Genomic DNA, 23,829 nt, shown 5'->3' on the forward strand with positions numbered 1-23,829 from the left:
AGGAAGTAGTATCCTCAGCTTTTTCCGGGTATTTGTTGTTCGCGACAACGCACTGTGTCCGGCATCCGCAGGTAATGTGCCTACTGTACAGGGGCAGCAGCCTGTGGTTCATACTATACAGGGGGAGCGGCCTGTGGTGCCTGCTATACAGGGGGAGCAGCCTGTGGTGTCTTGCTATACACGGGGGAGCAGCCTGTGGTGTCTACTATACAGGGAGAGCAGCCTGTAGTGTTCCTCTATACAGGGGGAGCAGCCTGTGGTGCCTACTATACAGGGGGAGCAGCCTGTGGTGCCTACTATACAGGGGGAGCAGCCTGTTTTGTCCTATATAGGGGGAGTGGCCTGCGGTGCCTGCTATACAGGGGGAGCGGCCTGTGGTGTCTACTATACAGGCGGAGCAACTTGTGATGTCCTACCATACAGGGCAGAGGCCTGTGGTGTCCTGTTATAAATATACAGAGGGAGCAGCCTGTTGTGTATTGTAATTATACTGGGGAGCAGCCTGTGGTGTCCTGTTATTAGTATTATACAGGAGGAGCGGCCTGTAGTCTCATGTTATAATTATACAGAAGAGCAGCATGTGGCGTCCTGTTATTAGTATTATACAGGGGGAGCATCCTGTGGTGTCCTGTTATTATTATACAGGGGGAGCAGCCTGTGGTGTCCTGTTATTATTATACAGGAGGAGCTCCTTGTGGTGTCCTGTTATTATTATACAGTAGGAGCACCCTGTGGTGTCCTGTTATTAGTATTATACAGGAGGAGCAGCCTGTGTTGTCCTGTTATAGCAGTAGCTACAGAGTAATAATAACAAAAATGAGTGATCAGGGAATAACACATAATAGGTATAACATCCTCAGAGTGTCACTGATTATCCCCCAGGACATGTCTCACCCCACCCTACGGTGCACACACACGGCCAGCAGGCTGGTCACACATGACACCTACATCTGAGGGCAATGGTAAGGTAACTGTGGCCTTCAGCATAACAGGGAGTGCTGGGACTTATGGTTCATCTACAGCTGCAGAGTCACATACAGTCAGAGCGATGATAATCATTATTGGTGATTCTTTCTCTCATTCTCTTTGCTGTCTGCTGTCCTGTACCAGAATAAGACCCCCGGCCAGGAAAGTAGCATTTGGTGTAACGTTATGCAGTACAGCGCTGTGTGCCGGCCTCTGAGGAGCCTTATGGGACTGGGTCACAGGAACCACTAACACTGACCAGGGCTCTATACCTGGGGGAAAGGGGAGACTTACTGGTCACTCACTGTTACATGTCTGACTGTGTTACATGTGTTCTCTGTGATGTCTATTATATTTATTCCTAGTCAGTCCTGCTGTGAGGAACCAGAGTCTTCACTACACGTCACACGTTCTCTATTCTCACTGATTCACTATGGATAGAAAAAGACGGGAGTCACAGGACTGAGAAGATCGTACATCTCACCCTGGAGATCATCTACGTGCTGACTGGGGAGGTGAGAGGGTGTGGGGGTGTCACAGTGACATCACTTATATCTATAGTAATAATACAGGGACATAACTGGGGGGGGTGAGGGGATCTGGGAGCGATTGCAGTGATAATTGGTGTCTCTCCCAATACACATGATTACACAGTAGTGAAGAAGACATCCGTTGAGTGTGAGACACCCAGCAGATGTCCCCATATGTCAGGAGGACTGAGCAGGACCCAGAGCCCCATCACGGTGCCTCCACCTAACTCAATGATACATGACAGATACAATGACCAGAAGAACCTGGAACTCACCAACAAGATCATTCAGCTGCTGACTGGAGAGATGACTGCTGGGAATGGGACATTATACAGTAACACCAGGGGATGTGTCTGGGTGATGACTGGAGAGGTGACTGCTGGGAATGGGACATTATACAGTAACACCAGGGGATGTGTCTGGGTGATGACTGGAGAGGTGACTGCTGGGAATGGGACATTATACAGTAACACCAGGGGATGTGTCTGGGTGATGACTGGAGAGGTGACTGCTGGGAATGGGGCATTATACAGTAACACCAGGGGACGTGTTTGGGTGATGACTGTGCCATTGTGTGTGTCAGGTTCCTATAAGGTGTCAGGATGTCACTGTCTATGTCTCCATGCAGGAGGTGGAGTATATAGAGCACCACAAGGGTCTTTACAAGGACGTAATGATGGAGAATCTCTGGCCTCTCACATCACTAGGTAAAAGGAGACTGTCAGTTATTGTACAGGGGAGAGCATGTATGGGGGCCTCCCATATACACATATCACCTGATAATCACATATATATACAATGTACTCAGTCACTGTGTGTCTCCTACAGATGGACCCAGTAACAGAAATACCCCAGAGAGATGTCCCCGTCCTCTTTATTCCCAGGATTGTACAGAGGAGAATCACAGGATCCCACAGGAGCATCAGGTAGGTGGGATTTAGGGTCTCACTAATATACCAAAGTGGCTGTCAATATATGATGTGTAGAGAAGCTGTGTGTGTCTTATATACTGTTATAAAACTGTGTCATCTCAATTAAATAAAATGTATTATTTCATGGGTTATTTAGGGTGAAGTTCTGGCTGATGTGAAGACAGAAGAGGGAGAAGAAGAGACGTATGTGACTGATATGAAGGCAGAAGATATAGAGGGAGAAGAAGAGACATATGTGACTGATAATATTGCAGAAGATATAAAGGGAGAAGAAGAGACGTATGTGACTGATATGAAGACAGAAGATATAGAGGGAGAAGAAGAGACGTATGTGACTGATATGAAGGCAGAAGATATAGAGGGAGAAGAAGAGACGTATGTGACTGATATGAAGGCAGAAGATATAGAGGGAGAAGAAGAGACGTATGTGACTGATATGAAGGCAGAAGTTATAGAGGGAGAAGAAGAGACGTATGTGACTGATATAAAGGTAGAAGCTATAGAGGGAGAAGAAGAGACATATGTGACTGATATAAAGGCAGAAGATACAGAGGGAGAAGAAGAGATGTATGTGAGGGGTGATCAGCAGTGTAAGGAGGAGGAAATCCCTACAGAGATCAGCACAGGTGAGTAATAAACACTTATTACAGAACTGAGTCACATATTCTCCTTACTCATTTACTATAACAATCTCTTATCCTACGCCCTCCTCTGTCAGTACTAATGAGGGAAATGTGTCTGCCCAGTGGAGAAATCAGGAGACATCTGAGTCAGAATTTGGGTTTGGAGCAATAGCCCCTGTTAGTCCCCTGTTCTATGTCTCAGAATAAGTTTTTTGCAGTACCAGCCAATAGTTCTGAACAGTCTTCTTCTTACACTCTAATTCCCATTAATGCCAGGGATGTCATTAAGGCTTCTTCCTTTGGAATAATTTAATCTCATGTTCGTCTGACTCATCAGGTGTTAATATTTCACTGTTGGATTATTAACTTCAAAAAGACCAACCTTGTCCTGTCGCAGATTATGATATTCCTGGGCATGCTATTCGACTCCTTCCTGAAGAGGGTCTTTCTGCCTTAGGAAAATATTGCCACAATCTAGGCCTTGATTGGTTTGGTCCTGCTGAAGAGGCCGGTCCAAGTGGGATGGGTCACATCTCTACCTGTCCCGGGTCATCCATCTTTACCCTTTACCATCCATGATCATCTGTCCCATCTTTAGTGACTGATTTAGCAAAATCTCCATGAAGGAAACCCCTTCCCAATTTGTGATTAAATTCTGGTGACTACAGATGCCAGTTTCTATGGCTGGGGAACTGTGGTTCTTCAGTTCCAGGGGAAGAGATCCCTTCCCATAAATGTGCTGCAACTCCGGGTTATCTTGTATGTCTGGCCTGCAGGTCAGTCCATCTTCTCAGCTCTGAGGTGAAGGTCCAGTCAGATTATGCCATGGCTGTGGCATATCTCAATCACCAGGGGGGTACAAAGAGTTCCCTGGCAATACGTGAAATGGCCGACATCATGCGATGGGCAGAGGACCTTCTGCCGGCTATATCGCTCATGTTCGTTCCCTGGGTCAAAAATTGTGAAACCATACCAGAAACCATACCAGACACACATCTGAGGGGGCCGCTGGCAAAAGAAAAGGTAAGCCTTATACATTATGTGTAAAAGACCTTGTTGCCGTATTTCCTGCCTCCTGGCACGCCGCTATTAAGCAGAGCGGCAGGGCATGTAATTACTCACGTGGCTACAGGAGTAGGGCCGGCATGCCTCACACCTCCCCGGGCTTCCACAGCACCCACCGCTTTCAAAGATCCGGCTGGGACTACAGAGCAGAAGCATGCTGCCGGCTTTGTGGGAGAGAGAGGCTTGGTGAACGCCCCCAGGAGGTGGCACCACTGCACATGCAGATGCACCGTCTGTGACATCATCTTTATGTATCTGTAGAAGTCTCTGGATGGAAATGCCGGAGGCAAGGTTGACGTCAGGCGTCCTGAATGAAGCAGGATGATGTGCCTGGCCACACCTCCCCCAGGTATTTGAGTATCAGCATCTCATGCGACTTCAGAGCCACGCACAAACAGGTGTTGAGAGCTGCTGGAGATCTGCTTGGAGGAGACTCACTGCAAATTACAGGGGGATGGCTGTATATTAACAGATAAGCAGTTTAACTGGATTATTACTTTTGGGTATTAACCTGGTGATCTATGTTGGGCTTAAAATATGGTGATGAAGTTTCTATGTTGATAGATGCGGTCAGGGAGACTTTGCATCTCCAGGAGACAACTATTCCAGTAACTAGTTCAGTTTCTTTCTTTAAACGTAAGAAGAAACATGTTTCTGTTTTCCCAGAATTTTCACATTGTGAGAAAACAGTAAAAGAAGCCTGGTTACACCTGATTCCAAATTTCATATTCTGAAAAGATTTAAGTGTCTTTATCCCTTTTCGGAAGAGGATACCAAGCTTTGGGAAGCTCCACCCATGGTAGATGCTCCTATTGCTGGGTTGGTCAGGAATAGTGTTATTCCCACAACACAGTCTGTAACCCCTAAAGATCCTATGGATAGAAAGAATGAGGCTATACTTAAGTCTATATTCACTTTGTCAGGAGTCTCGCTGTGGCCTGTTCTTGCCAGCGCCTGGGTGATGAAGACTATCTGTCATGTCTGAGGATTGGTTTGGAAAGGAGGCGTAGGAGGCTGAATGAGTGTGAACAAACTTGGGTGGCTTTAACCAGGACCTCCTCATATAGGGATATGGTGATGAAGGCGATGATGGAATAAAGAAAGAAGAATAATAATGTTGATCGGTAAGGACCGATTGTGATTCTTGAATGTAGTTGATCGGTAAGAACCGATGATGATGCTTGAATGTAGTTGATCGGTAAGGACCGAGAGGATACTTGAATGTAGTTGATCAGTAAGAGCCGATGATGATGCTTGAATGTAGTTGATCGATAAGGACCGATGGTGACATGAGAGATAATTCCCAGACATGAGAGATAATTCCCAATGGCAAATCCAGACTGCAGCAGATGATATTGTAGTCTGGTTCCAGGTGAAGGAAATATAATAGGATGGACTGCACCATTCAGATAAGGAGTATCCGGGAGCTCAGTACTTGAGCTGTAACTTCAGCAAGAAGCGACGTTGTACTGGCAACAGAGGCCAGTCAGGAAATTGAATTTATAGGGCAGGATCCCTGATGATTAAATACTGCGGTCAGCAGGTCAGAAGGTAGTGTTCTGAATTGAGGAACAGTGTCAGGTGCCCAAGATGGCCGCGCCCACATCCCCGTTTTGGAGGGAACTCCAGCGTGTGGCCTGTATGTCAACATGCTGGGGAAGCCTGTTAGGAGTAGAAGGCCGCAGAGAACCATCAGCATGCCCAAACATCAGCCGGGTGCGGCGTGCAGCCCAGACAGACCTGGATAGGCACCAGAGAGGTAAGAAAGTAGTTTTAATGGTGCGGATCATGACACGATCAATCCCTGGATTCACCAGATGATTACTGGATTTCAATCAGGGGATTTGTCTGAAGCTAGTTCTTTAGCTGATCAGATTTTGGAAGCTGTAACCTATATAGGTGATGCTTTAATTGATACTATTCAGGTACAGTCTCGTATTTCAGCTTTGGCCATTTCTGCCAGGCATTCGCTATGGCTTAAAACATGGTAGACATAGAGTCCAAGCATGCTTTAGAGGAATTGCCTTTTGAAGAAAGTTATTTTTTTTTGGTCCAGAATTAAACTTAAATTATTTCTCGGGGGAGGAAAAAGTCTTTAACTTCCTGTAACAACACCAAAACCAATATCCGCTAGGTTTCATTCCTTTCGGACTCAAGGCAGGGGAAGCTTTCAGGCATTCTGGGGCGTACCTGGTGGTCCACGGAGAGGGACCTTCAGGGGACGTGCTGTCCTCGGCACCCGTCACCCTGCTGCTAAGCCACGGGACTGGGACCCATCCTCTGGTGGGAAGCCGCTCGATCAAATTCTGGGAAACTTGGATTCTTTCCAACACAGATTTTTGGGTAGGCGAACTCGTAACCAGGGGTTACATTTTAGATTTGGAGGGTCTGGTTCCAGAAAGATGTCTTTCTATTCCTCTCCATGTGGATGGTTGCAGAAAGGCGGCTCTCACACAGGCAATTTCTGCGCTTTTCTGAATCCGGTACTAGTTTTACTTCAGTCTTTTCTTGATAGACAAACCAGACGGGTCGTTTTGTCTCATTCTCAACCTGCTTATCTCCATTTGGAAAAAGTCAAGATGGAGTCCATAAGCTCGGTCATTTGTTCCATGGAGGTAGAGGAATTTCTGGCCTCTATAGATATCAAGGATGCCTACCTCCATATTCCTATGTGGAGGGGTCATCAACATATTCTGTGGTTTGCAGTGGGGCATCAGAATTTTCAGTTCCAGGCTTTGCCATCGGTTTGGCCACCGCTCCCAGAGTCTTTACAAAGGTTATGGCACACATGATCTCCCTACTCAGGACTGAGGGATAAATGTGTTGGCTTATCTGGATGATTTGTTGCTAAAAGCTCCCTCAATAGCCCTATTGCAACGACATCTTCAGATTACCGTAGGGATGCTCCATAGATTTGGCTGGATCACCAATTTTCCCAAATCAAATTTAATACCATCTCAGAGGATGGTATTTTTGGGTCTTGTTTTTGACACCCACAGAGTGTTTCTTCCGTGGGCAGAAATTCAGGATCTTCAATCCACGATAAGGACCATTTTTCAGATGTCTCATAGCTCAGTCCTCAGGGCCATGCAGCTACTGGGAATAATGATGGCTTCATTCGGAGCTGTTCCTTTCACCAGATTTCATGCCCGACCATTACAAAACCAATTGCTTTATTGTTGGGTGAAGCCAGACCCTCGATTAAACAGGCAGATGTTCAGATTATGTCTGCAGCCCGACAGTCACTTATTTGGTGGCTACAGGATACAAATCTGAACATGGGGTTGCCAATCATCACGTAAAAGAAATAGAGCTAGGGGTTGTGTTCAATGGACGCACAAAAGAAAAATGTTATATTAAAACGTAACTTTTATTCCTACTGGTATAAAATTATCCCATTCCATGGGGTACATACAGTTAAATAGAAATGTTAAAATGTAATACTAACATATAAACAGACTGTGTGCATAAAGTAGGAAAATGTGAAGAAATAATAATTAAAAAGCAAAGTGCACTAATCTGTCTCTCCTAATAACTGCAACTAGATGGTGGGGATTCAAATACAGATAAGATCTAGTGTATATACCAACATACATGCACTCCACACTAGGCTGGGTGTTTATAAAGCGAGACAATCTACATAATACGCCTGGTACTGGCGTGTGAATTACAATCAGTGTGAGTACATATATAGGCCATAGAAGATATATACATAAATATAGACCATAGAAGATATAGACATATATATATATATATATATATATAATATATATGCCATAGAAGGTATAGACATATATAGGCCATAGAAGATATAGACATACATATATATAGACTAGGGATGTGCAAGCTCGGATAGGTTTGAATTTGCATGCCAAGTTCGGATTTTTCCCTCCAAAAAACGGGACTCAGAAAGAGGCAAAACGTCATCTTGCATGGACAAACATCATCATTCCTGGACTTTTGTCTGGTGGCTACAGACCTGTGCAATTACACATTTTCCTGCTGAAAGAGCAGCTCCCATGTAGTAAATGCATAAAATGACTTACTATGAAGTCTCGATAAAGTCACTTATACCGTGATATGCTGCCATCTTCACTGCTAACTATACAATGGATGTAAAGATGTCTGCCTAGTTATAGTATTTCCTCTGAGGAAGATACCATGTCATGCAGGATGAGGTGGGATGTACTAGGAATGGAAGCGGCTGCTCCAGTTTTCTGGCACATGAGTATATCAATATCAGTATATTTTGGTGCCAATTAATAATATATGTTACTTTAACATCTGCCCATTTTTTGGCAAATTGGGGACATTTTACCATAATCTTTATAAGTATAATGAAACTTGTAAGCATACATTCATATTTCCGTATATGTAATTTATTCCCAGCAGATGGATGCAGCAGCCGGGATGTCTCAGAGGATCATCTCAATTTAACTCAAAATTGTGAAATTATTGATGATGGCATCACCCGAGATTCTCCAAGAGAAAACCCAGTTACCCCAATTATACATCCAGTACCACACAGTGCAGATATATCACCTGATCCCTTTGATCATGGGGAGTGTTCTCCTGATAACTCTGATATTGGTGCATCTATTACAGCTCATACAGTAGATAAAATATTTCCCTGTTTTATAGATGCCAAATGTAGTACACAGAACACAAAGCTTATTACCCATCAGCCAGCTAAGGCAGGTGATAGACCATTTCCATGTTCTGAGTGTGGGAAATGTTTTACAAAGAAATCACATCTTGTTAGACATCAGAGAACTCACACAGGTGAGAAACCATTTCCATGTCCTGAGTGTGGGAAATGTTTTACACGGAAATCACATCTTGTTACACATCAGAGACATCACATAGGTGAGAAACCATTTCCATGTCCTGAGTGTGGGAAATGTTTTACACAGAAATCACATCTTGTTAGACATCAGAGAAGTCACACAGGTGAGAAACCATTTCCATGTCCTGAGTGTGTAAAATGTTTTACACGGAAATCAGATCTTGTTATACATCAGAGACATCACACAGGTGAGAAACCATTTCCATGTTCTGAGTGTGGGAGATGTTTTACACAGAAATCAGATCTTGTCAAACATCAGAGATGTCACACAGGTGAGAAGCCATTTCCATGTTCTGAGTGTGGGAAATGTTTTATACAGAAATCATATCTTGTTATACATCAGAGACATCACACAGGTGAGAAACCATTTTCATGTTCTGAGTGTGGGAAGTGTTTTACACAGAAATCGGCTCTTGTTATACATCAGAGATGTCACACAGGTGAGAAACCATTTCCATGTTCTGAGTGTGGGAAATGTTTTACACAGAAATCAGAACTTGTTAAACATCAGAGACATCACACAGGTGAGAAACCATTTCCATGTTCTGAGTGTGTGAAATGTTTTACACGGAAATCACATCTTGTTATACACGAGAGAAGTCACACAGGTGAGAAGCCATTTCCATGACTTGAGTGTGGGAAATGTTTTACACAGAAATCAGCTCTTGTTACACATCAGAGAAGTCACACAGGTGAGAAGCCTTTTTAATGCTCTGAGTAAGTGGCGTTTCTTAGGTGACACTTTGTATGTTTGGAAGTTAGAATATTTATGCAAAGAATAAATCCCAGCATAGTATTTCTCCTGTCACAGGCTCTTTATTGAACTATTCACATTTATTTTCCGTTATGGCCTCATTTCTGTTACTGTACAAATTGCATTATTGTGTATTTGTTCATTTTCCTCTGAAACCTGACAGACAAGTTCCTGCAATAAACCTCCCCCCAATTCACATTTATACAGTGAGGTCTAATTTTGAGCCCTCAAAACACAACCTATGTGTGTATTCCCAGCATAGATGCAGTCACTGAGCTGTAAGTCATGCGTGTAAGATATGGCCACCTCAGAATCACTTGTGGTTATTCAGAGATATAACTAAGAAAGAGGCTGTCACATCATGAGGACACAGCAACAGTGAGGCATAAGGACTGTCCTATATGTGGGGCCCCGGGATGGAGTTGCAGTATGTATATATTAGTGTGTCTGTATACTCTCTTTTATCTGAGGAAAGAAGATGCTGGGAAGTTTATTTTTGAAAATTCATTTTGTATAGCGTTATTTTCATACAGGTTACATTGTAATTTTATGTTTCTGTCATCTCTTTATATTTTTAATTCTTTATTAAATATGTTTGTAAAATAATGTTATTATAGGACGGTATTTAGTGTCTATGTGTTTGCTAGATGTGGATAGGTATGATATAACTGAAATGGTTGTAGTGTAATGGCATGGCTGGTTCTGGGAAGGACTAAACATATGATGGAGGACAGACCATTAGATAACAGACACCGCACCACTGAGGTTACTTATACAGTGTCATAAAAAAGTTTTAGCCCCTTCCTGATCTCTTCCACTTTTTGCCTATTAGTCACATGTAACTGTTTCAGATCTTTAAACATAATTAAAGATAAGACAAAGACAACCTGCATAAACTTAAATTACAGTTTTTAAATGATAATTTCATTTATTGAAGGATAAACATTATCCAGCACATATATTATCCATGTGAAACATTAACATCCTCCCTAAACGTGATAACTGGGTGCGCCACCTTTAGCAGCAACAATTGCAATCAAAGTTCCTCCACTAACGCATCAATGACTCATCCAGGAAGTCCCTAAAGAATCCAGATGGACATTAAGGAACTGCAGACCTCGCTCACCTTAGTTACTGTATTTGTGAGTCCCCCATAATATACAGAATGGGCAAACATTGTATCTATGGAAGAGTTGCAAGTCAAATACCACTGCTAGCCAAGAGGATCATCAAGGCTAGTCTCACATTGATGACCCACAAGCGCTTTCTGCAATTTTTTTTGTGGACTGATGAGAAAAACTGTTACTCTTTAGAAGACATATGTCCTGCTACATCTGGCACATGGTGGTGTAGGGATGTTTTGCAGCTTCAGAACCTGGGTGACTTGCCATAATAAATGGAATCATGAATTCTGCTCTCTATCAGAAAGGGCGATAATGTCCTGTCATCCGTACATGACCTGAAGCCCAAACACAATTGGATTATGCAGCAAGACAATGATCTGAAGCACAAGAGCAAGTTCACCTCTGAATGGCTCTAAAGAAATAAAATTAAGATTTTGGAGTGGCCTAGTGAAAGTCCTGACTTGAATCCAAATGAGATGCCGTGGCAGGACCCTAAACGGGAAGTTCATGCTCGAAAACCCCCCAATGTGGCTGAGTTAAAGCAAAATTCCTCCACAGTGATGCGAAAGACTGATCTCCAGTTATTGGAAGCGTTCAGTTGCAGTTATTGCTGGTAAAGGTGGGACAATCGGTTATTAAGTTTAGGGGGAGGGTGCAATTAATGTTTCATATGGGTGATAGAGGTGTTGGATAACGTTTTTCCTTTAATACATGAAATCATTATTTTAAAAAAAAACTATATTTTGTATTTCTCAGGTTATCTTTGTATTCAATTTTGTTTGATCTGAAATAAGTAACAAATATGCAAAAATAGAAGAAATCAGGAAGGGGGCAAAAACTTATTCACGCCACTGTAGCTATCACAGAGGGATAAATGTGTGTGTAACATATACAGTGCTGTGTGTGCTGGGTACATTTATCCAAAAAGGAACATTGTGATCACAGTCTGTGTAATGGGTACAGATACTGCCACTGCCGCCTCAGTTGGATGGAGACAAAGCAGGAGATTAAGTGATTGCAAATATACAGTGGATGTAAAAGTCTACACACCCTTACTGATATTACAGACATATGTAATCCTGACATCAGCATAAATCATATCCGACCTTTTCCTGTCTCTACATAAAGTGACCCAGCAGCCCCCACACCCTGCACGTCGAGAACAATTAGACAATTTTTAGCAAGAAGCAAAATTAAAAAGTTCATGATGGGACAATCGCTCTGTGGTTACTCAGCACCATTTATTATCATGTCCAAAGGTAATTATATATCTACCAGCAATAAAAAGTGATTGTGATTAAACTGGAATAACTGCATTAAATGTAAACACTTGGCTGCTGATTTTTATCATCAATTCTGGGAGTGCAGGAAAATTAGCAAATTTTGGGATAAGGTCCTCTCATTCATTGGCTCAGTCACACATCTTCATCTTGGGCGCAACCCTTTATTGTAATTTTCGAATACTGGGATTTAGGACCTAGGCGTACTGAGTTTCTCCCTCTCACCCTGGTTTTGACAGTTGCCAAGAAGGTAATTATAAAAACTTGGACTGTGGCCACCTCCAGCATTTCTGGGCACAGTAGAATCCATGTTATTCCAGATCCTATATTTTGATCGTAGAGCCACATTACCAGATATAGAGAAGGGAATTATCCACTTTTACACAAAATGGGGGTTGTACAATGAAACACTAAATACATCTACTCAAAATCATATTATGAAGTTATCTGAAATGACGACTTTGTATCTTTTATATACAAGTTTCATAACATTTTAATTTCCTATTTGGTCTATCTACTTTGCTGCTGTGTTTCTGCTGCGGGAGGAGAGAGGGAGCTGGAGACTAAAGTCATCTTTTGGCTTCGTATCTAATAAATGTGTTCATGATGAGCGTGTTAATACTATTACGGCTATGACCATTATCTTTGGGGGGTTTTTTATTTATTTTATTTTTACTTATTATTTGTATACCATGTATTTAGTTTACTGTATACTTTGGTTTTATTCTTTTTTTTTTTTTCGGCCACAAAATAGTCTGTTCCTATTTTAACTTTGAATTTTATTGCATTTCTTCTGTAGACAGATTAATCTGTATTTTTGAACTATGTGTGGATCCTTGTTGTAAACCTGTACTATTCTACATTGTCTTTACCTTTTATATTGTAATTCCTAGTATATTTTCCATATTGGTTTCTGACCTATGATGGTTTTCGCACTATTTTGTATATTTCTTTTTGTGCCAATAAACACAACAATTGTTTGAAAAAAGAAAAAGTGATTGTGATTAAACCCAAGTACAGATCAGCTGTTCCACTATGAAGTCCTTGATTACTGGGATAGTCTGCAAGGAGCTTTCAAACATCTATGTGATAATGTTAAAAGCCATTACATGTACCATGGAGAATTATAAACACTATCATCAATAGGGTGGAAAATGTAGCACAACAGGAACATTCCTATGATTAAGACGTTCCTCCAAAGTTGATGACAAGGAGAAAATTCATCAGGGAAATTACTGAGTGGGCTCAGTGGCGTAACTGGCAGGGTTTAAGGTGGAGTGACTGCTCCCCCCTCAATGAAAATGGGACCTTGGCAGCAAGCAACTAGACGAGTGAAAGGCAACAATGGAGGCTAACACAGTCAGGACTATGAAACAAAATCTCAGCCCTTCCAGTAGGTGAGAGGGATTGGAGGTGATCATGATACCTGTGGAGGGTCCAGGCTTGGGGAATGGAGGGTGGGATGATCTATATAGTGTGGTTAAAAATATTATATAGTAACCTAGTCTTTTTTTTAATTACGCTCCGAGCCTCGTTGTAGTGGGGATCATACTAAAAACACCTAGCATATAGTGCCCCCTCTTAATAAATATAAATAGGCTCTAATCCTGGTGCTTAGTAATACCCACCACCTCTGCTTGAGATGCCTATTCCAACTTCACTCCCTATCTGGTCAAAGACTGACTATGCCACTGACCTGCAAAGGTTTCTCTCTAGAACTTGTCACCCCCTGCATGTTACGCCAATCTCCCATACCCTGCACACAGCTATTGGGTGTAATTGGCAGGGATGAAGCAATGGTGAGGTGTTAGACGTACAGTAGATGTGTAAAACATGCGTAAAGGGTATCAGAAAGGATATTCTAGAATTAGTTGTGTGGAAAAAAGATTAGTTCAGAGGCCACAAACCCATAACAAAGAGAACTGATGGCTTATTTTATAAAGAGTGTTTTTTATTACCAAAGGTAAAATAGACCTTAAAGCTTACACCACTAAAATGTATAAATAAATATATTAAAGTGTAAAATGATGTTAAAGTGTAATATATTTATGTTTAACATACATCATACAGTATGTTAAGTTTTTATGTCTAGACCTAAAAACACTGATGAAAAAAATATATATATTTAACATACACACACACACTATATGGACAAAAGTATTTGGCCACACCTGTTAATTATTGAATTGAGGAGTTTCAGTCAGATCCATTGCCACAGGTGTATATAATCGAGCACCTAGCCATGCAGTCTCCACTTGCAAAGATTTGTGATACGCATTGGGTCGTTGATGTGGTACTGTGATATTTTGCCACCTTTGCAATAAGACAGTTTGTGAAATGTCATCCCTGCTGGATATTCCAAGGTCAACTGTAAGTGATGATATTAGAAAGTAGAAGCATTTAGGGACAACTCAGCAATGAAGCAGAAGACCACATAAAATCACAGAGTGGGGTCAACGACTGCTAAGGTGCATGGTGCGTAAAAGTCGCCAACGCTCTGCTGATTCCATAGCTGAAGAGTTCCAAACTTCCACTGGCATTAATGTAAGAACAAAAACTGTGCGGCGGGAGCTTAATGGAATGGGTTTCCATGGCCGAGCAGCTGCCTGCCAGCCTCACATCACCAAGCCCAATGCCAAGCCTCGGACGGAGTGGTATAAAGCACACCAAGACTGGACTGTGGAGCAGTGGTAACGTGTTCTGTGGAGTGACAGATCATGCTTCTCCGTTTGGCAGTCAGGTGGGAGAGTCTGGGTTTGGCGGATGCCTGGAGAACATCACCTGCCTGACTGCATTGTGCCAACTATGAAGTCCAGTGGAGGAGGGAAAATGGGGCTGTTTTTCAGAGTTTGAGCTAGGCCCCTTATCTCCAGTGAAGGGCAGTCTTAAATGCTTCAGCATACCAATACATTTTGGACAATGTTATGCTTCCAACTTTGTGGCAACAGTTTGGGGAAGGCCCTTTTCTATTCCAACATGCCTGTGCCTCAGTGCACAAAGCAAGGACTATAAATACATGGTTTGATGAGTTTGGTGTGGAAGAACTTGACTGGCCCAGACAGAGCCCTGACCTCAACCTCATCTAGAACATTTGGGATGACCTGGAATGAAGATTGTGAGCCAGGACTTCTCGTCCAACATCAGTGCCTGACCTCATAAATGCTCTACAGAATGAATGGGCACAAATTCCCACAAACCCTCCAACACCTTGGGGAAAGCCTTCCAAGAAGAGTGGAAGCTGTTATAGCTGAAAGAGGGAGACCAATTCCCATAGTAAAATATATGTATTTGAATACAATTTCATTACAGTCTCTGTTGTAGTAATGGTCAGGCGTCTGAATACTTTTGTCCATATAGTGTGTGTGTATAAATAAATATATAAATTGAGGCTGTTATGCATATTAGTTGGCTCATCTAGGAGTTATTTTGCTGATAAAATGCAGCATATCAGTTTATAGCCCTAACGTGTTCTCAGTGTAACACAGATGACAGACGGGCGTGTAAGCAACTAGTAAGTTTCATACAGGATAGTGACGGGGAACATACCGTGTGGCTGTAGGTGTGTTTCTAATCTAGAACATTATCACCTATTATTATAGCAGTGCTGTATATGTGTGTCTATTAGGGCACTGATAGGTAATATACCCCCAGCACAGTGTGTAGATGAGTCAGCTGGTTACATAGCAGATGTGTGATCTGGAACAGTGTTATACTGCATAATTGTCACAAGCTGCCGCTCTGCGGATGCAGGGCGAGGCGAACGCCGGGCGAGCGTTCGCTGAAGCTCCTCCTGCCACATGTTCGTCATTTCAGAATCCTTCCAGAATTGGCTCCGGCATCTATTTCCTCCTGGTGCGAACGCTGCTCTGATACCGGTGACAGAGTTTTCCTGTTATTGGTTCTGGCATTGTCTCCTGTTATCCAGTCGAGCTCCAGTGCTCCTGTCTAAGATTATTATACTGCCGTTTGTGTCATCTAGGCGGTGCGGATAGCGCTCTTTGTCCGAGAGTGTGCAGTCCTGCATACGCTGCTTGTGTCAACCAGGCGGTACTCCAGCGTCAGCTGCTTTTGTCAACCAGGTGGCACAGGCCGCATTATTTCCTGAGTACGCAGTCCTGCGTACCATTGCCTGTCCCATTCCTGTGGCACAAGTCCTTTGTCTACCACATCCTGCCAAGCTCACCAGCTCTCAAGGCTGCTACTCTGCCAAGAGACTGCTACTCAGCCCAAAAGGCTGCTACACAGCCCAAAGACCACTACGTAGCCCAAAGGCTGCAACAATGGTCCAAATGCCGCATCTAGCCAAGCTTACCAGCCCTCAAGGCTGCTACACAGTCCAGAGGCTGCTACTCAACCCAATGGCTGCAACACGGCCCAAAGGCAGCATCTTGTGAAGCTCACTAGCCCTCAAGACTGCTACTTTACCCAGAAACTGCTACTCAGCCTAAAAGCTGCTACACGGCCCAAAGGTCGCATAAAGTCAAGTATTCCAGCCCTCAAGGCTGTTGGTGTAAACCACCTTTAACCATACCTCAGATCCTAACATTATCTCCGGCCTAAAAAAAGATCTGAAAACTTTTTGTTTATTTGAGGTATTCATCAGTCTTCCTCTCTAGCCATGGACCCTGGTCAGAATCCCACACAATTTCTGGCAGCCCAGATTCAAGTTCTGACTCAGAAAGTGCAGGAACTTTCTCTCTGAGTGGAGGAGTCTTGGGCAGCACCTGCCTGTCCTACGGTCTTTGAACCCAAACTGAACATGCCAGACCGGTTTACGGTGAATCGCAAAGAGTTAGTGAATTTTAGAGAAGGTTGTAAGCTTTATTTCAGACTCAGTCCTCAGGTTCCAAGATCCAGCAAGTCGGGATTGTGATTATCTCCTACAGGGAGACACTCAAACTTGGGCCTTTGGTCTTCCCTCCACCTCAACTGTACTTCAGACTGTGGATTCCTTTTTCACAGCCCTGGGATTGCTTTATGATGACCCGGACAAGTTAGCCATGGCTGAGGCTTGCCTCCGGTCTTAAAAACAGGAGAACAGGGCAGTGGAGGATTATTGTACGGATATCCATAAGTGGTCTGTAGACTCTGGGTGGAATGATTCAGCTCTTTGAAGTCAATTCTAATGGGCTATTTCGGACCAGATAAAGGACATCTTGGTTCAACAACCCTCTGCAGAAACCCTGGATGATCTGATGAGTCTGACCATTCGCATCGACCGATGTCTTCGGAAATACAGATTGGAAAGGAATCTGCCTTCACAGGCTCCTCGATCACCTCTTTGGATGTCTTCGGCTGAACAGGAGGAGCCTATGCAATTGGGGGCTTTTCGTCTCTCTGCATAAGAGAAAGGGAGGAGACACACACTGGGTCTTTGTTTGTATTGTGGAGGGAAAGGACATATAGCCCAACTGTGTCCCATCAAATCGGGAAAAGGCAATGTCTAGATGGTAGTAGAGAGTTGCATCTAGGCCTCGCATTGATCTCTCAAAAAAATTCAGTCCTTTTTCCCACAATACTCAAGTCACCATACGGTCAAGTATCCATTTCTGCCTTTGTTGATAGTGGAGCCACGGATAACTTCATGGATCTGGCATTTTTTGTCTTTGGGGCTTATTCCTGAACCGTTATGTAGTCCAGTCACAGTCATTAGTCTGGATGGCAGGAATCTCTCTTCAGTTCCAATTTCCTTCTGGACCCCACTGATACAGTTGACCGTTGGAGCTCTGCATTTGGAAGAACTCTAGTTTCTCCTCCTTCAGTGTCCGCTGGCTCTCATTGTACTTGGATTGCCGTTGCTCAAGAAGCAGAACCCAGTTATCCAGTGGCAAACTTGGGAAATACTGCAATGGGGGTCCTCTTGTCTTGCTCATTGTCTGTCTTGTCCTGTTCATCTAGCAGCGGCCATTCAGCGATTCTTAGGATTTGCAAATTACTATCGCAAGTTTATCAAGTCCTTTTCCTCAATTGTTTCCCCCATCGTGGATTTGACTAAGAAAGGGGCTGATGTTGAAAATTGGTCCTCAGGAGCTGTTCACGCTTTCAAGTCTCTCAAGACAGCTTTTGTGTCTGCTCCTGTACTCTGACATCCCAATCCAGACCTTCCTTTTGTGGTAGAAGTGGATGCTTCGGAAATCGGTGTTGGGGCCATCCTGTCAGAGGGATTTGGATGATGACAAGTTACACCCTTCTGCCTTTTTCTTTTGAAAATTTCATCCAGTAGAGAGAAACTATGATGTGGGCAACTGTGAGCTTCTGGCCATAAAGTGGGTGTTTGAGGATTGGCGTCACTGGTTAGAAGGGGCTCTCAGTCTTGACAGATCATAAAAATCTGTCCTATATCAAGACTGCCAATGCTAGGCAGGCACGATGGGCCCTGTAATTCACCCACTTTAATTTCATCATCTCCTTTTGACCTGGCTCCAAGAATGTGAAGATGGATGCCCTTTCTCGTAACTTTCATAGTTATCATTGTCCTATGATTGAGAAAGAAAGCATCATTCCAGCTTCTCAGATTCATTTGGCCTTAACAAGAACCTTGGCAGACTCTCTTAGGCAGTGCTAATCTGAAGTTCCTCCTGAAATTCCCCCAGGATTGGTATTTGTCCCAGAAAGTTCTTGTAAGGCAGTTCTGAATGACTTCCACTCGCCTAAGGCTGTTGGTCAGCCGGGCATTACTAAGACCCTTGAACTTCTTTCCCGCTCTGTCTGGTGGAAGTCCATGTCTTGTGATGTTCATGAGTTTGTGGCAGCTTGTGATGTCTGTTTCAGAAATAAGACCCTGAGAACCACTCCTTCTGGCCTGTTGTGTCTGTTACCAACTTCTCTTAAACCATGGACTCATATCGAGATGGACTTCTTAGTGGATCTTCCTTCATCTTTTCGCTGTTCGGTCATCTGGACTATTGTACACTGGTTCTCCAAGATGGTACATTTTGTTCCCCTCAGCAAATTACCCTCAGCCAAAGAGTTGTCAGTGCTCTTTGTTCAGCATGTTTTTAGAATTCATGGACTTCCCTCAGACATTGTCTCAGACCGTGGTACACAATTTGTGGCTTGCTTTTGGAGGTGCTTTTGTACTGATCTTGGCATCAATGTCAGCCTGTCATCGGGGTATCATCCTCATCCAATGGGCAGATGGAGTGGGCCAATCAGTCTCTGGAGCAGTAAGTCCATTGCTTCGTTTCCAAATGTCAAAACAACTGGGTTCCACTTTTGCCTTTCACTGAGTTTGCTTACAACAACTCCTGCCATTCTACTTCATCAGTGTCTCCTGTCTTCTGCAATTTCGGGATTCACCCTAGGAGTAATTCCTATGAGACATCCTCTTCCACTACTTCATCTCCCTCATCTGTTTCCAGGTTATGGTCAGTCTGGAAGATAGTACACCAGTATCTCCTTCAAGTGTCAGGTCATTCCAAGGTTTGGGCTGACAGACGTCATAGGCCCTGTAGTCTCAAGGTGGGGGACTTGGTTTGGCTTTCCTCCAGAAACATTAATCTGCACCAGAGATCACAAAAGTTGGGTCCCAAGTTCATTGGCCCATTTAGGATAATTTCTCAAGTGAATCCTGTGGCTTTCCGACTGAAGTTACCCCAGACTCTCAGGTTCAATAACACCTTCTATTGTTCTCTCCTGAAGCTGGTTTTCTTCTCCAGATTTTCTTCTAGGCGTTCAGTCAGGCCTCCACCAGTGCTTGTTCAGGGGCTCCAGGAGTTTATCGTGGAGAAGATCCTGGACCCCAGAATTTGTTGAGGATGTCTTCAGTTTCTTGTGCACTGGAAAGGGTATGGACCGGAGGAGTGCTCTTGGATTCCTGAAAGGTCTTTGCATGCTCCTAACCTGAAGAGAAAATTCTTTGAGGACTTTCCTGACAAACCAGGGTCTAGGAGTTCATTAACCCCTCGTCAAGGGGGTGTACTGTCACAAGCTGCTGTGAAGGTGAAGGCCGGGTGAGCAATCATTTCAGGATCCTTCCAGGATTGGCTCCGGAATCTATTTCCTTTTGGTACGAACGCTGCTCTGATGCCGGTGAGTTTTCGTGTTTCCGGTTCTGGCATTGTCTCCTGTTATCTAGTCGAGATCCAGTTCTCCTGTGTTAGATTATTATCCTGCCATTTGTGTCATCCATGTGGAACAGTTCGCATACCATCTATCTGCCGTTTGTGTCATCTAGGTGGTGCAGACAGCGCTCTGTGTCTGAGAGTGCGCTGTCCTGCGTACGCTGCTAGTGTCAACTCAGCGGCACAGGCCCCACTCCAGCGTCAGCTGCTTGTGTCATCCAGGTGGCACAGACTGCATTATTATTTCCTGAGTAGACAGTCCTGCATACCAACACCTGACCCTTTCCTGTGGCACAAGTCCTTTGTCATGCCAACAGTAAAGCATCCTGAGATCATTCATGTATGTGTGGGGTTGCTACTCAGCCAAGGGAGTGGGCTCACTCATAATTTTGCCTAAAAACACAGCCATGAATAAAGAATGGTACCAAAACATTCCCCAAGAACACCTTCTCCCAACCATCAAAGAACAGTTTGGTGAGTAACAATGTCTTTTCCAGCATGATGGAGCAGCTTGCCATAAGGTAACAGTGATAACTAAGTGGCTCAGGGAACAAGACATCTAAATTTTGGGTCTATGGCCAGGAAACTCCCCAGACCTTAATCCCATTGAGAACTTGTGGTCAATCCTCAAGAGGTGGGTGGACAAACAAACACCCACAAATTCTGAGAAACTCCAAGTATTGATTAGGCAAGAATGGGTGGCCATCAGTCAGTATGTGGCCCAGAAGTTGAGTGACAGCATACCAGGGCGAATTGCAGAGGTCTTTAAGAAGAAGGGTCAACACTGCAAATATTGACTCTTTGTATAAACTTAATGTAATTGTCAATAAAAGCCTTTGACACTTATGAAATGCTTGTAATTTTACTTCAGTATACCATAGTAACATCTGACAAAAAGGTCTAAAAACACTGAAGCAGCAAACTTTCTGAAAACCAATACTTGTGTCATTCTCGACACACGGCATGTACAGAGTACAGTCAGGTGCATCAATATTGGGACATTGACAGAATTTTCATATTTTGGCCTCTATTCACCACCACAATGGCTTTGAAATGAAACAAATAAGATGTGCTTTAACTGCAGACTTTCAGATTTAATTTGAGGGTAATTACATCCAAATCCGGTGAACGGTGTAGGAATTACAACGGTTTCTATATGTGCCTCCCACTTTTTAAGGGGCCAAAAGTAATGGGACTATCAACTCAAAAGCTATTTCATGGACAGGTGTGGGCTATTCCCTCATTATTTCATTATCAATTAAGCAGGTAAAAGGTCTGGAGTTGATTCTAGGTGTGACATTTGCATTTGGAATCAGTTGCTGTCGACTCTCAATATGAGATCCAATGAGCTGTCACTATCAGTGAAGCAAGCCATCATTAGGCTGAAAAATCAAAACAAACCCATCAGAGAGATAGCAAATACATTAGGTGTGACCAAATCAACTGATTGGAACATTCTTAAAAAGAAAGAACGCACCGGAGAGCTCAGCAACACCAAAAGACCCGGAAGACCACGGAAAACAACTGTGGTGGATGACAGAAGAATTATTTCCCTGGTTAAGAAAAACCCCTTCACAACAGTTGGCCAAATCAAGAACACTCTCCAGGAGGTAGGTGTATATGTGTCAAAGTCAACAATTAAGAGAAGACTTCACAAGAGTGAATATAGAGGGTTAACCACAAGATGTAAACCATTGGTGAGCCTCAAAAATAGGAAGACCAGATTAGAGTTTGCCAAACAACATCTAAAAAAGCCAATACAGTTCTGGAACAACATCCTATGAACAGATGAGACAAAGATCAACTTGTACCAGAGTGATGGGAAGAGAAGAGTATGGAGAAGGAAAGGAACTGCTCATGATCCAAAACATACCACCTCATCAGTGAAGCATGGTGGTGGTAGTGTCATGGAGTGGGCATGTATGGCTGCCAATGGAACTTGTTCCCTTGTATTTATTGATGATGTGACTGCTGACAAAAGCAGCAGAATGAATTCTGAAGTGTTTCAGGCAATATTATATGCTCATATTCAGTCAAATACTTCAGAACTCATTGGACGGCGCTTCACAGTGCAGATGGACAATGACCCGAAGCATACTGCAAAAGCAACCGAAGAGTTTTTTAAGGCTAAAAAGTGGAATGTTATGCAATGGCCAAGTCAATCCCCTGACCTGAATCCGATTGAGCATGCATTTCACTTGATGAAGCGAAAACTGAAGGGAAAATGCCCCAAGAACAACCAAAACTGAAGACATTTGCAGTAGAGGCCTGGCAGAGCATCACCAGGGATGAAACCCAGCGTCTGGTGATGTCTATGTGTTCCAGACTTCAGGCTGTAATTACCTGCAAAGGATTTGCAACAAAGCATTAAAAAGTGAAAGTTAGATTTAGGATTGTTTAGTTTGTCCCATTACTTTTGGCCCCTTAAAAAGTGGGAGGCACATATAGAAACCGTTGTAATTCCTACACCGTTCACCTGATTTGGATGTAATTACTCTCAAATTAAATCTGAAAGTCTGCAGTTAAAGCACATCTTGTTTGTTTCATTTCAAAGCCATTGTGGTGGTGACTAGAGGCCAAAGTATGAAAATTCTGTCAATGTCCCAATATTTATGCACCTGACTGTATATAGGCCATCACTGGGTGTACATGGAGTGTGTACAGAGTATATAGGCCATCACTGGGTGTAAATGGGGTGTGTACAGAGTATATAGGCCATCACTGGGTGTACATGGGGCGCGTACAGAGTATATAGGCCAACACTGGGTGTACATGGGGCATGTACAGAGTATATAGGCCATCACTGGGTGTACATGGGGCATGTACAGAGTATATAGGCCATCACTGGGTGTACATGGGGCGTGCACAGAGTATATAGGCCATCACTGGGTGTACATGGAGCATGTACAGAGTATATAGGCCATCACTGGGGGTACATGGAGCATGTACAGAGTATATAGGCCATCACTGGGTGTACATGGGATGTGTACAGAGTATATAGGCCGTCACTGGGTGTACATGGGGCGTGTACAGAGTATATAGGCCGTCACTGGGTGTACATGGGGCGTGTACAGAGTATATAGGCCGTCACTGGGTGTACATGGGGCGTGTACAGAGTATATAGGCCATCACTGGGTGTACATGGGGTGTGTACAGAGTATATAGGCCATCACTGGGTGTACATGGGGTGTGTACAGAGTATATAGGCCATCACTGGGTGTACATGGGGTGTGTACAGAGTATATAGGCCATCACTGGGTGTACATGGGGTGTGTACAGAGTATATAGGCCATCACTGGGTGTACATGGGGTGTGTACAGAGTATATAGGCCATCACTGGGTGTACATGGGGCGTGTACAGAGTATATAGGCCATCACTGGGTGTACATGGGGCGTGTACAGAGTATATAGGCCATCACTGGGTGTACATGGGGCGTGTACAGAGTATATAGGCCATCACTGGGTGTACATGGGGCGTGTACAGAGTATTTAGGAAATCACTGGGTGTACATGGGGCGTGTACAGAGTATATAGAATATCACTGGGTGTACATGGGGTGTGAACAGAGTATATAGGCCATCACTGGGTGTACATGGGGCGTGTACAGAGTATATAGGCCATCACTGGGTGTACATGGGGCGCGTAC

General features: G+C 43.5%; 2 protein-coding genes across 2 annotated transcripts in view; one reads left to right on the forward strand and one right to left on the reverse strand.

Moving 5' to 3' along the window:
• The window catches only part of LOC148512031 (uncharacterized), a 188,596-nt gene that overhangs the window by 111,146 nt on the left and 53,621 nt on the right, over nucleotides 1-23,829 (reverse strand). The window lies entirely within an intron of this gene.
• Nucleotides 1-23,829, forward strand: part of LOC148512032 (uncharacterized) — a 136,609-nt gene that overhangs the window by 51,125 nt on the left and 61,655 nt on the right. The window contains exon 6 of the mRNA XM_088482367.1: nucleotides 8,815-9,570. Within this exon, the coding sequence (XP_088338493.1) occupies nucleotides 8,815-9,570 (756 nt within the window). The remainder of the gene's footprint in view (nucleotides 1-8,814; nucleotides 9,571-23,829) is intronic.

Source organism: Taudactylus pleione, unplaced genomic scaffold (genome assembly GCF_031769625.1).
Source record: "Taudactylus pleione unplaced genomic scaffold, aTauple2 ptg000285l, whole genome shotgun sequence".
Classification (NCBI taxonomy): Eukaryota; Metazoa; Chordata; class Amphibia; order Anura; family Myobatrachidae; genus Taudactylus; species Taudactylus pleione.